General features: G+C 40.4%; 1 protein-coding gene across 2 annotated transcripts; it reads right to left on the bottom strand.

Moving 5' to 3' along the window:
* Positions 1–683: 683 nt before the first annotated feature.
* On the bottom strand, positions 684–11,322 carry dlk1 (delta like non-canonical Notch ligand 1). Of its 2 annotated transcripts, none has more exons than XM_085257673.1 (7): positions 11,118–11,322; positions 10,975–10,992; positions 10,578–10,657; positions 10,303–10,366; positions 9,733–9,863; positions 8,828–8,969; positions 684–2,902 (listed from the first exon to the last, which is right to left on the bottom strand). In XM_085257673.1, the coding sequence occupies exons 3-7, from the start codon at positions 10,627–10,629 to the stop codon at positions 2,116–2,118; spliced, it is 1,176 nt and encodes a 391-aa protein (XP_085113799.1). In that variant the 5' UTR covers positions 10,630–10,657; positions 10,975–10,992; positions 11,118–11,322; the 3' UTR covers positions 684–2,115. The 2 variants fall into 2 exon arrangements, with proteins under 2 accessions (XP_085113799.1, XP_085113798.1); XM_085257672.1 differs by having other exon boundaries at positions 10,975–10,989; positions 11,118–11,321.
* Positions 11,323–11,927: the final 605 nt, after the last annotated feature.

Below are 11,927 nucleotides of genomic sequence, written 5' to 3'. Positions count from 1 at the left end.
TGAAACAATTTGAAACTGTCTTTTTCCTGTTTACTGTCCTTTGCTACAGTCTCCAACATACACTGCACTTGCTATCTTTTCCAGCCATGGTTGATAGTATAAAAAATAGCAAACACATGATCAAATCCAAAGATCTAACAGAGAAACAATGTATCATAAAAAAGAACTTATAAAAACATCTTTATTACAATTTGTAGAACATTTTAGGCTTTTACGAGGGGTTGACCTGCCAGATTTGACATGGCTGTCTGGAATGGTGCCGTAGAGGAGTAATGTATAACTGTACCAGAAGATGGAGACACAGACTGTTATCTGAAACCTTTACAGCCAGTGGAGGCGTGTGGACAGAGCCTTTATTATCACTCTGCTGAGAACCATCAAGACGGCCTTGGGGAAAAATTTATGAAGGAGATCAGAGCAGGAGAGCAGATGTTTGTATGATTTTAGAACAGGTGGTGGTGGTGCACTCGCAGCATGTGTATCAGTTGGACTTTGCACTGTTAAACAGCTGACGCACTGTATGAGCCTTGGGGAGGATCTGATCTTGTCTCCAACTGTCTGTTGTGTGAAGAAAACAGCAGCTAAAAGCAATAAAATCAAGACCAATGACCAACTAAGGTGGAAATCAAGTCAAATACAAGACTAAAGTCACCTTTGTGTACAAGCATGTGACACTGCAAGCATTTTAGTTAGGCGGACACATTGTGGCGTATTTTATTAAAAGCGATAGACAAGCAAACGTTTTCAAAGTACAACAGTGAATTATCTCAGAATAATACAAGTCCTAAATGACTGTAATTGCAACCTCCTGCTAGATAAACCACTTGTACATCATTATGTTTTACTTCTGCATGTCAGAAAATGAAATGTAGATAACCAGCCAATTAGAGAGTTATGATAAACAATAAGGAGGCTGAAGGGGACTTACTGAGAAAGCGACAGAATCTTTAACCTTGAAATCCCAGCAATCCTCATATCAGCAGTGATGCTTTACACACAGTACTATTCACATCAGTCTGCATATTTCCTGTGTAACAGACGTGTATTTTCAATATTTTGACATATATTAGGTTTTCATGGGAATCACGTTTCCTCCATTTAGAGTGGATGGCCATCTCATGCGTGAAGCAAACTAATAACACTGAAACAGGTGTTGCAGTACCAATTTCAGAGCTCATTGATGCATAATAACACTGACAGTAAGACGCACTAGTGGAAAATCTTATAAAAGCTCATGGAACACGAGTTTTAGAACGACCAGGGATTAATCATTGATATAAATAGGTGAAAACGAGTTAGCAAAACAAATAATGTCATTATATCAGACTCGACATCTATACTTACTTTTCAAATTAATGTCTGATATGATGCAGTGGGTAGCAGCTGTGTGGTATATGAAAAAGTAAATTACCTTTTTAGACATCTGAAATACATTTATTACATTAAAAACAACATTTTCTGTAGAGTTCATCCCTGCAGGATTTGCACAGCTGTTTGGGTGGCATGTAACACGATCTATAGCCACGTGTTATTTGCACTGAAAACACTCACAATATGTATTTTTGCATTTATAAAGAATCTGGAAATTCACAACATGCTGTATGAAGGAGGTTTGGGCTACAATAAACGATGACGTCTTATTGGCTTATCTTTGAAATGAGAGATTGCAGCTCTGATGGTGCTCATGAAAGTACAAACTAAAAGTCAGCAGCTCAGTCACTTTGTACCGACTATTATGAATTCAAATATATTTTTCATTTTCTTAATTAACCCCACTTCCTAATTAGATCAACTCATGAGAAAGAAGTAAATAGAAAGAGGCCACACAATGACATATTTTTAACAACATGCTATGTGAGAGAACATGTTTCACATAATTATACATTTTAATGGTAATTTTGGATTAAAAATACATTTACAAACCAGCGTCATGTATATCCATTTGGTCCAGCAGACTTTACATTCAAACATGTACCGGGATAGCCCACCAGCTCTCGGTTATACACACTTTAAACACAACTGCACGACAGTCATAGCTTTTTAATCGCTGCTATTTTTACACATTCACATTCAACTTCTTCCAGGGGGAGTGTGGGTGAGGACGAGATGATATTATCAGATGGAGGTGTAGTGCCTCCCAAAGCTGGTGAGTCTAATCTTCTCTGGCAGGATGATGTTTACCGAGTGTTCCGCCTCTTCCTGGCTTGTGCTGCCAGCTTCTCTCAGCAGGTGCTCCCTTTGCTGCCGGACAAGCTGGCTGTACTTGGCATTCGCCAGCCACGTCTCACAGCGGCCAAAAAACACAATGCCTGTAGTGCCCAAGATGACCAGGCAGGTGAGCAGTGCTAGCAAGCTGAAGCAGACAAGCTGACCATGCGTAACGAGGACACCGGACGAGTGAACCGTCTCCTTCAGGGTGATCTTGAGCAGATCTCTCTCAGGTGGTCTCAGCAATTTGTGGAAGGCATGAGCGGGGAGGGAGTAGTGCTGTGGAGTCAGAGCAAACACTCTGTCCACAGGCTTGGCAGCAACCGGCTTGGATCTGTTTCTTGGTCTGTGCAGCAGGGAGCATGTGGGACCTGTAAACCATTTCTGGCAAATGCACCGGAAGGTTCCATCAGGTTGACCGACACAGGTGCCCTCGTTGGCACAGGGCCGCCCGGCGCAGGGAGAGAGGCTGGTGGTGTCATTACAAGTGAAACCAGTGAAGCCGTGTGGACAGACACATGTGAAAGTCAGGCCATGGTTTGTACAGTTGCCACCGTTGAGGCAAGGGTTAGGCTGGCAGCTGTCAATGCCGATCTCACAGAAGTCTCCGGAAAATCCAGGGGGACATAAGCAGGAAGAAAAGGCTGCTGAGCCCTCGGCATCCATACATGTGCCTCCGTTCTGGCAAGGAGAGCTGGAGGACAGGACATAAGAGACATAAAGGAAAACAGAGTGTCCTGTGATTTACATAAATGTAGAGCAGTACAGTGCATGCTTTAGCCTGTGGTTATAAAACAGCAATAAGCAGGGGGAAATTGGTTTAATCATACGTGTCGATTTCAAGGTAGAGATGTTAATGGCAAATTTACAGGAATAATAAAGGAATCAATATTCCTCAACAGGGGAGAAAATTCCTCTAATCTTAAAGCTACAAAAAAATCTCACTGAATTACCAGAAATATGAGTTTTCACAAAGCTGGAATAAACATTTATTGTACATACATGGTTGTCCTTTCATTTAAGGATTTGATGCATTTGATGTTACATAAAATGTAAAAGTTCAAGGAAAGTGTAATTAACAATGAGCAAAATTAGTGTTGTTGTTAAACGCAACAGCTCCTTCCGACAAACATGAAATTCAAAGTAAGGAAAATGCTGTTGCCTGCTGTGTGCGCTTTATGTGTTAACTACATTTCTAAATAACAATACAGTTCCTTATCAAACATTTCCTTGCTTCCGTCCTGCTCTGTCGTGCACAATTGCACAACAATTGCCTGACCTCAGTTTGTGCAGGATGAAAATGATAGAGTTGATCACAGCATTTCCAGATATGCACATTTCTGTGGATTTAAGACAAATATGGCAGATAAATACCGAGGTAATAAACTAGTAGTCAAGCTAATTACTTTCTAGAGAGTAGGAAAGTTTTATAACTTGTTTTTGAAGAAGTGAGAAATGTATAATACATTACTTTTTTTGAGTAATGACTCTAACACTGTGATGAATATGAACTGCTACTAGCAATTATTTATTTATTAATCTGGGGGTTACACTCATGATTATTTTCTTGTTCTTCAGGAAAATAAAAGGGCAAAGATGAGGCTGTATTGATAAATACCCAATACACCTTTTGAAACTGCTTATTTTGACCAAGCTCCTGTCTTTTTACAAAAACACACAGTTTATTAGACAATTTAGACCAAAAAAAGCATCAGACCTTCACAAACAAAAGGCTGAAACTGAGACACAACTGCAAAATTACTGAATCAATCGAAGTCAAAACTTGTAATTGCTACTGCACGTAATGCTTATTAATACTGTGATATTGATTTCGGTCATTTCTCTCAGCACTAATGGCTTATTTTGTGCAAATTAAAAATCTGTACGAGTATCATGATGACGCCTCAGCGCTGCATCTGCTAATCTTCTCGCAGCCGTATAAGCAGCAGATCTGATCGATGTAACCATGCTTCACAAAGTGCATGATGAGAACCTGTTATATAAAGTAATCAATATCTGTAGGAGTATTTCATGTAATTACACAAGTCTCTAACACTGTGCCTCAGTGAGTCAAAAGAATAATAGCGCCATCCTTTTTTAGAAGCCTCTGGTGCCTCGCAGAGGAGCTGATTAATGAAACCTCGTGCAGGGTTTCTAATTGAGATGAATTCCCCCAGAATACAAGTCAAGGTTCAGTTGTCTCACTGTTGGGATTAAATGATTATTTTTTTAACCAGAAACAAAGCCAAAAAAATAATCCTGGATATAGCATTATTAACCACTGAGAGAAGTCCAAGCAATGCACTTACAGTGGGGCAAAAAAGTATTTAGTCAGCCACCGATTGTGCAAGTTCCCCCACTTAAAATGATGACAGAGGTCAGTAATTTGCACCAGAGGTACACTTCAACTGTGAGAGACAGAATGTGAAAAAAAAATCCATGAATTCACATGGTAGGATTTGTAAAGAATTTATTCGTAAATCAGGGTGGAAAATAAGTATTTGGTCACCTCAAACAAGGAAAATCTCTGGCTCTCACAGACCAGTTTGCCAGAGAGCACATGGATGATACAGCAGAGGATTGGGAGAATGTCATGTGGTCAGATGGAACCAAAGTAGAACTTTTTGGTATAAACTCAACTCGTCGTGTTTGGAGGAAGAAGAATACTGAGTTGCATCCCAAGAACACCATACCTACTGTGAAGCATGGGGGTGGAAACATCATGCTATGGGGCTGTTTTTCTGCCAAGGGGACAGGACGACTGATCCGTGTTAAGGACAGAATGAATGGGGCCATGTATCGTGAGATTTTGAGCCAAAACCTCCTTCCATCAGTGAGAACTTTGAAGATGAAACGAGGCTGGGTCTTCCAACATGACAATGATCCAAAACACACCGCCCGGGCAACAAAGGAGTGGCTCCGTAAGAAGCATTTGAAAGTCCTGGAGTGGCCTAGCCAGTCTCCAGACCTCAACCCCATAGAAAATCTGTGGCGGGAGTTGAAAGTCCGTGTTGCTCGGCGACAGCCCCAAAACATCACTGCTCTCGAGAAGATCTGCATGGAGGAATGGGCCAAAATACCAGCTACTGTGTGTGCAAACCTGGTAAAGACCTATAGTAAACGTTTGACCTCTGTTATTGCCAACAAAGGTTATGTTACAAAGTATTGAGTTGTATTTTTGTTATTGACCAAATACTTATTTTCCACCCTGATTTACGAATAAATTCTTTACAAATCCTACCATGTGGATTCATGGATTTTTTTTTCACATTCTGTCTCTCACAGTTGAAGTGTACCTCTGGTGCAAATTACTGACCTCTGTCATCATTTTAAGTGGGAGAACTTGCACAATCGGTGGCTGACTAAATACTTTTTTGCCCCACTGTAGCTGTATGACATAAGATGTGGAGATGGATTTGCTGCTGAGGGCAGCACAGTGATGCCTCCCAACCTGCGAGGAGCTTATCCAAGGCTGGATTGGATAAGCGATTAAGAAAATGAATGGATGGGTAATTATTTTTGAAAATAAGAGGAGAGCTGACAATTCTCTATCGATGTTATGTAAGCTATTGAATTTTAGGTGTATTTCAAGTCAACAACAAGGCTGCCTGACAGAGGAAAATACATGCTGTGGTTCAGAGTGTGGAGGGCTGTGTCAGACAACTGAATCCCCAGAGAGTCTTTTATATTCATTTGACAGGCAGGAGGAAGATTCCTTCAGGGACCAATTCTGTCTGCAACCCATCTGTGTGCAGGCACGGGATGCAAGGCTGTTTTTGTTGTGATATTATCTCAAATGTCCAGGCAGGGTTTGTGTTTAAAAGCATCACCTACCATTGAACGGATGACCAGATTAATACTCAAATGTTGCTCATAAGCCAGTAAAAGTGGAACGTTTTTAGGAATGTGACTCTAACAGCTTAAGTAGTGGTAAAAGCAAATAGATGTGATTAACCTGAGAAACTTATCTCTAAGTTCAAATATAAGTTCTGTGTTAACATGGCAGGGCTCTTTGCAGCATATTTTCCAATCAGAAGTTGAATCTTATATATCGATAATATTGGATATTACATTAAAAATGACAAAACTCTGATTTTGAGTCGGTTTACAACAGTTACTATTTTTTGCAGGTAATGAGGCCCCCGACAGACATGAGTAGATGCTCTAAAATTTTCCTGGCGATGCTCTCCCGGGGCTTCGGTACAGCCAGCTGTCATGAAAGCAATCGCGGATTTCATCATTATGCAAATGATTTCCAGCCTGTGCATTTTCGTGCACACCTGTTGTTATCCAACTGATTTTGGAGAACCACTGATATCTCTAGGATAGAAGCCTGCTTTGTTGCTGTCATCTTTTTGACCCCCACCTCTTCCCCTCTTTGTTGACATTCAACTCCACCTAAATCTAAAAGTCAACTCGCAATCAGCTGGGAGCCACGCGTGAGCTCTGTTGTGCTTGGACTAACACTGAGACAACACACACTCACAGACAGTGAAATAAATCCATTGAAATGAAAGCTCAGACTTAAGAGATTAATGAATCAGATCAGTTGTTTTATTTTAAATTTATGGTGCTGAAGAGCGCACAACAAAGCATCAAAATGTAACTGTCCAAATATTTAGGCCTTTGGAACAATCATATCAACGAGTGATGACCCTTGTGCTACGGTAATATGATATTTCTGAACGATCTGCCAAAGGCCTTGAAATTCATCTTTGATACAGACGGATGTTAAGTGCGCATCAGTTGTGTTCTCCAGCTGCCAAAGGACGAGCGGATTACTGGTCACATTCTGAGTGATGGAGTATCTGAAATGTGACAAGCAATTATGGTGTATTTGATCTTGAAAATTTGACTTTAAAGGATGAAGCCTCTGAAGTGGGATGCAGCTTATGATGCTGCCCTGGTACACACAGTCAGCTACTTTAGGGAGGAGCACAATAAACATAGCTGCAGGACTACAAATTTACTGAAATTCTTTCTTTATACAACCGAGCTGTCTTGGATTTGACATGAAGGGGAATTGTTTGCCCAAAGCCATATTTTGTGTTTGTTTTGGCTAAGTGAGCCTCATCATCTTACACATTGCAGTGTTTTACAATTGCTGGTTGAAAGTAAAGCATGATTCCATCATGCAAAAAAACAACAAAGATCAAATGAGTACAAAGCATGGTATGAATGTGACACTGGGGTATTTGGCTCCAATTTACTTCATGGCTGACCGTGTTAGCGACCAACAGTTTAAAGTTAGTGGAGAAGGACATTTGATACAGAATATGGGCATAGCATCTAGATCTTAAACTTAAGCCAACACAATATGCATTATCTCTACTCTTCAAGAGGGCCAGTTGCTCTGATTGGAAGAAGTGCTCTGATTGCATATAAGTCAAGGACTGACTTTATTCATGGCCCTGAGTAAATACTTTTCTTATGGATTCATAGTGTTAATCAATATTTTCAAGTGTTATTTAGTCCAGCATAAACTTTAAGTTGTACATTATGTTCCCATTTAAAGTGGAACTGATGATAAATCAGTGCAAGCTTTAGTCTGTGGCTCTCTTTTGATTGGCAAGTCATTTAATGTATGAGTGTGCAGTTTGTTCCACCTCTTGCATCACATCTGGTTTAAAAAAAACAAGCTGGCAATAGCCGAAAGCTAAAGGCAAGGCTTCAAAAAGGTTATGATGATCTATTATATACAGCCAGTGTTTGCAAATAAGCCACTTTTTGTCACGGTTCCTGGGTTTTGGACCAGGGCTTTTAAGTTTGGGGATTTTTAGGTTTCTCTATTTTTCCTTTCTGTTTTCCCAGTCATGTCCCCGTGTTTCTCTGGTCCCTCAGTGTTTTGTCTCCATTGTTGTCTGGTTTCCCTGTTTGTTCTGGCAAGTTAGTCCCGGTCTCTCTGTTTATCACTTCCTGTTTTATCTCGACAGTCCTTCATCTCACCCGCGTCATGTTTTGCATCCCCCGTCTCGTCAGTTAGATTCTATTCAGCTGTGTTCCCCCAGGTGTTTCCACTCACTGCCTCCCTCATGGTGTGTGACTCGTTGTCTGCCTGTGTAGCCTCAAGTCAGTTTATTCCTGCTTAGCTCAGTTTGTGTTTTTTGTTTCTTTTGCCCTTTTGTCAGCGTTAAAATGAAGCTGTGATTTTGAGTTACGACAATCTGCTGAGTCCTGCATCTAGAGCCACACTCTGTTCACTGCAAACCCGTTCCCATGACACTTCTGACAGATATAAAAATACTGGCGGCCGCCGGTGCTTCCCCTCAGGCTCCTACTAGATGCACTTGTGGTACGAATTTGAAAATCCTACGTCGCCTCGTTCTAGAGTTGACATGTTCACCTACCCAGCCAGTGTTGTGATAATAATATCCCATCACCCTTTTACAGCCGAGGAGGTAAAAGGTGTGACTGTTATGTTATGTTTACGATTTGTTGCTCTATTGTATAGTATTGTACATTGTATAGTATAGTCTGAGGGCTGATATACCTACCTACACGCATACTAAATAGCAATAGAGCAATTAGGAAAAAATAACCATAAAATATTTGAGGGAACATAGGGGATAAGACTGAAAATAAGTATTCCCCTGCTTATGAACTCAAAAGTTTTTTGTACCCATTTGTAAGACAAAGTCCTCTCCTCCGGTGGCAGTTTTCTCCAGAGAAGCCAGGGGGGCAGACACACAGGTATCGTCCCTCTCCGGTCTCTATGCAAGTGGCATTAATAGCACAAGGCCTGGATGAACACAAGCGAATATCTGTGGTAAAAAGAGAAAGGAAAAAAAAATACTAATAAGTATGCTGTTTTTAGATCTTGTAGGTTCTCTCTCTCTCCCTGTGTCTCTGTGGCTGATTTTTCCTCTCGTCTTTGTTTCCACTCTCACACTACACTCCCCACCACAGCATCTTGTCACCAAGAACAAAACTGAGAACATAACCAACTGCGTTACACAGGCAAGTGGCTCATATGCTCCAACAGAATAAAAGATGCACTATGCGTGCTGATAAAGAGGTCACACTGAGCTGGAAGCCAGAAAAAAATCTCTCTTCTTCTTCCTTTGTTTCTTCCTTTGTTTCTTCCTTTGCTCCAGGGTCTCCAAGTCCTTTTGTGTGATAATGGCCACTATAGATACTATGATTATAATCAAAATCCTTAAACTAAAATAGGGCATCTAATTAAATGTTAATGTGACTTTAACAATAACATTTTCATCGGGGTATTTTCATAAATTAATAACGCATGCGTTATTCAATGGCACAAGGGAAGGTAGTTTATCATGAGGATGTTGGCAGTTTTATTAGGGGTTTCAGCTTTCCTTGTTGTTGGCAGATTTCCATAGTCAGATTATTTATGCTCCGACTATGCCCTTGGGAAAAATACAGTTAACTATATTATAGAGACCAGCCTGATCTCTCTGGACCCATGTATCTCTAGAGCTCTGTGACTCACCCTGACCTCTTGTATATCAGTATTGGGGGCAGATTGAGATAGGAGTGCCTGGGGAGCCTAATGACACTTACCTTGGTCACAAAGGCTGCCCACCCAGCCCTCCTCACAGATACACTGCCATGCCTTCTCACATGTGCCGTGCAGACAGCCAGGGAAGGGTACACAGTGGTCACAGTTGTCTCCTTGCCACCCTGGTTTGCACCTGAATGAGGTTAAATAAAGGCATTAAATCTGAACTATTAATACACCACCCAATGAGCTTCGCAGTCCTGCTCTTGGTCCGATATTATCTGCATGTTTTTACAATTAAAGTGACATCAAATGCTGCGATTTACGATTGCTGTAATTGGTTAATCTTTCTAAATACCCACAGCAACAGGGTACAGTCATTTTGGCTAAAGAGTAGATTCAGAAGGTTTTGCCAGAAACAAAAACATGAGGAAACCTTTTAAATTATCTGTCGGGATAACAATGCTTTTTACTGTTTAAACAAAGAACAGACTTGGCAGCTGACTTACACATAATGCAAGCGCCAAAAACAGAGATTCACTTGGCTGAATTGTTATTGTATTTCTCCAAAAGCCATTTGCTTCTCCTGAGGTAAAATAGAATCTACACAGAAATCTGAGGTCGTTCAGTACCTGCACTTCCCGGGCTTCTCACAAAAACCCTTTTCTGTGCTGCACCCTGTGCTGCATTCCCAACCTTTGAGAAAGGAAGACATCAGCATGTTGGCATCACAAAATAAAAAACACACACGAAAGATTCACAACAATAAAATATTAAATCCCTGGTCTTCTATTTCCACGCAGGGAGAAAAGGAGTTGGGGTTGTTTCTTTTTTATTTTTTCATGAACTGACTCAAATCTCTTTGTGTCGCTGTCAGCTGCCTCGGCTGATCGAAATCTAAGATTACCTTTGACGATGTTTGTCACGGAGAGAATTAAGACCACAGCTGTGAGATGCATCGTAATTTCGAGGAAGACCCCTTTTGTCCTGCAAAATACAAAGCAGCTGATATAAAGAGCTCTCGCTTCGTGGAGAAGCGACATCTTCCATCTAGAAAAAGGACACTAGTTAAAAGTTGATTTTTGAAAAAAGAAAACCACGTTAAGATTCGTTCACAATTAAGAGGATCCTACACAAAAAGATCTACATAGCGCTTTTAGATTTTTAGTTTTAAAAATATATCTGTACGAGATTTTTTTTAAAATACACTGAGCTTGACTTTAAATATAAATATAAATGCATATGCATGTATATATTTGGGGGTGATTTACTGTATTCCTGTTTATTTTTGGAAACTGACGCACCTGAACCGTATGCGTCTTCTCCCAAAGGTATCCATTACGCACGAGCACGCAGAAAATGAGAAAAGACATTCATTTAAACACAATCTTCATCTTTTTTTTTTTAATAAAAAACAAAAACCTCTGACTTAAATGAACTGCCTTACCTATGTTGCCCAGTCGTTCTGCTCCCAAGTGACTTCGACCATATTTCACAGGTTTGCTTTTTTCTGCTTTCTTTCCTTTAATCCAAGCAACGTGCTAATGAAAGTGATACCACAGGTGTACTCGTGGTCTGGCTGCTGAAGGTGGACCTGAAGGTTTTGACGGGACTGCTGCATCGTGAAGCGTCCCAGTGCTGCATGCTCCTCCCACCTTCTGAGGGAGAATGCGTGCACCAATCTGACCCCGTGGGAGAGAAGTGCAATAGTTGTACAGTAGTCACATTAGCTGGCTGGCTGACTTTAGTTTGCAAATGTCTAACTTTATGTCTAACTTTGGGCAAAACAAAGGAAGAAAACAAGAAAGAAAACAAACGAACCCATGTCTACGGATATCTTGTTTGTTTTTCACGCAATAATAAATTATTCAAAGGTGATGGAGACACATGATTCTTGTACACGTGATTCTTCATCTTTATTTTTGGAAATTGGACACACCTGAAGTATATACGTCTTCTCTCAAAGGTATCCATTACGCACGAGCCCCACAGACAGGGAGAAACAGTTAAGGCTTAGGTACATAACTAGGCCGTGTATTTGAAATATTAAAAGTAAGGGTATATCTGAAATGTCCAATTTTGGCGTTAATTATTAATTTTATTATAGTAGACTTATTTAATATTAATACTCGTGTTAACCACAGATTTATTTTGCTAAATATAATAAAGCATTTATTGCAAGAGCTTTTATACAGAACTCCTTATGACATTTGGGCTGAACATTACTTTTAGCCAAATAATATGAAGGAACAACACA

The sequence above is a fragment of the Mchenga conophoros genome, linkage group LG19 (assembly GCF_057382185.1).
Source record: "Mchenga conophoros isolate Kocher_MC1m ecotype Shallow Benthic linkage group LG19, M_conophoros_male_GT1.1, whole genome shotgun sequence".
NCBI classification, from domain to species: Eukaryota; Metazoa; Chordata; class Actinopteri; order Cichliformes; family Cichlidae; genus Mchenga; species Mchenga conophoros.
This window is presented reverse-complemented; position numbering and strand designations above follow the sequence as displayed.

Coding starts and splice junctions, on each gene's coding strand:
- dlk1 (XM_085257673.1), bottom strand. CDS start 10,629: ATGCATCTCACAGCTGTGGTCTTAATTCTCTCCGTGACAAACATCGTC. Junction 10,367..10,577: donor CGTGACAAACATCGTCAAAG/GTAATCTTAGAT, acceptor CCTTTCTCAAAG/GTTGGGAATGCAGCACAGGG. Junction 2,903..8,827: donor GGACTTTGTCTTACAAATGG/GTACAAAAAACT, acceptor CCTGTCCTCCAG/CTCTCCTTGCCAGAACGGAG.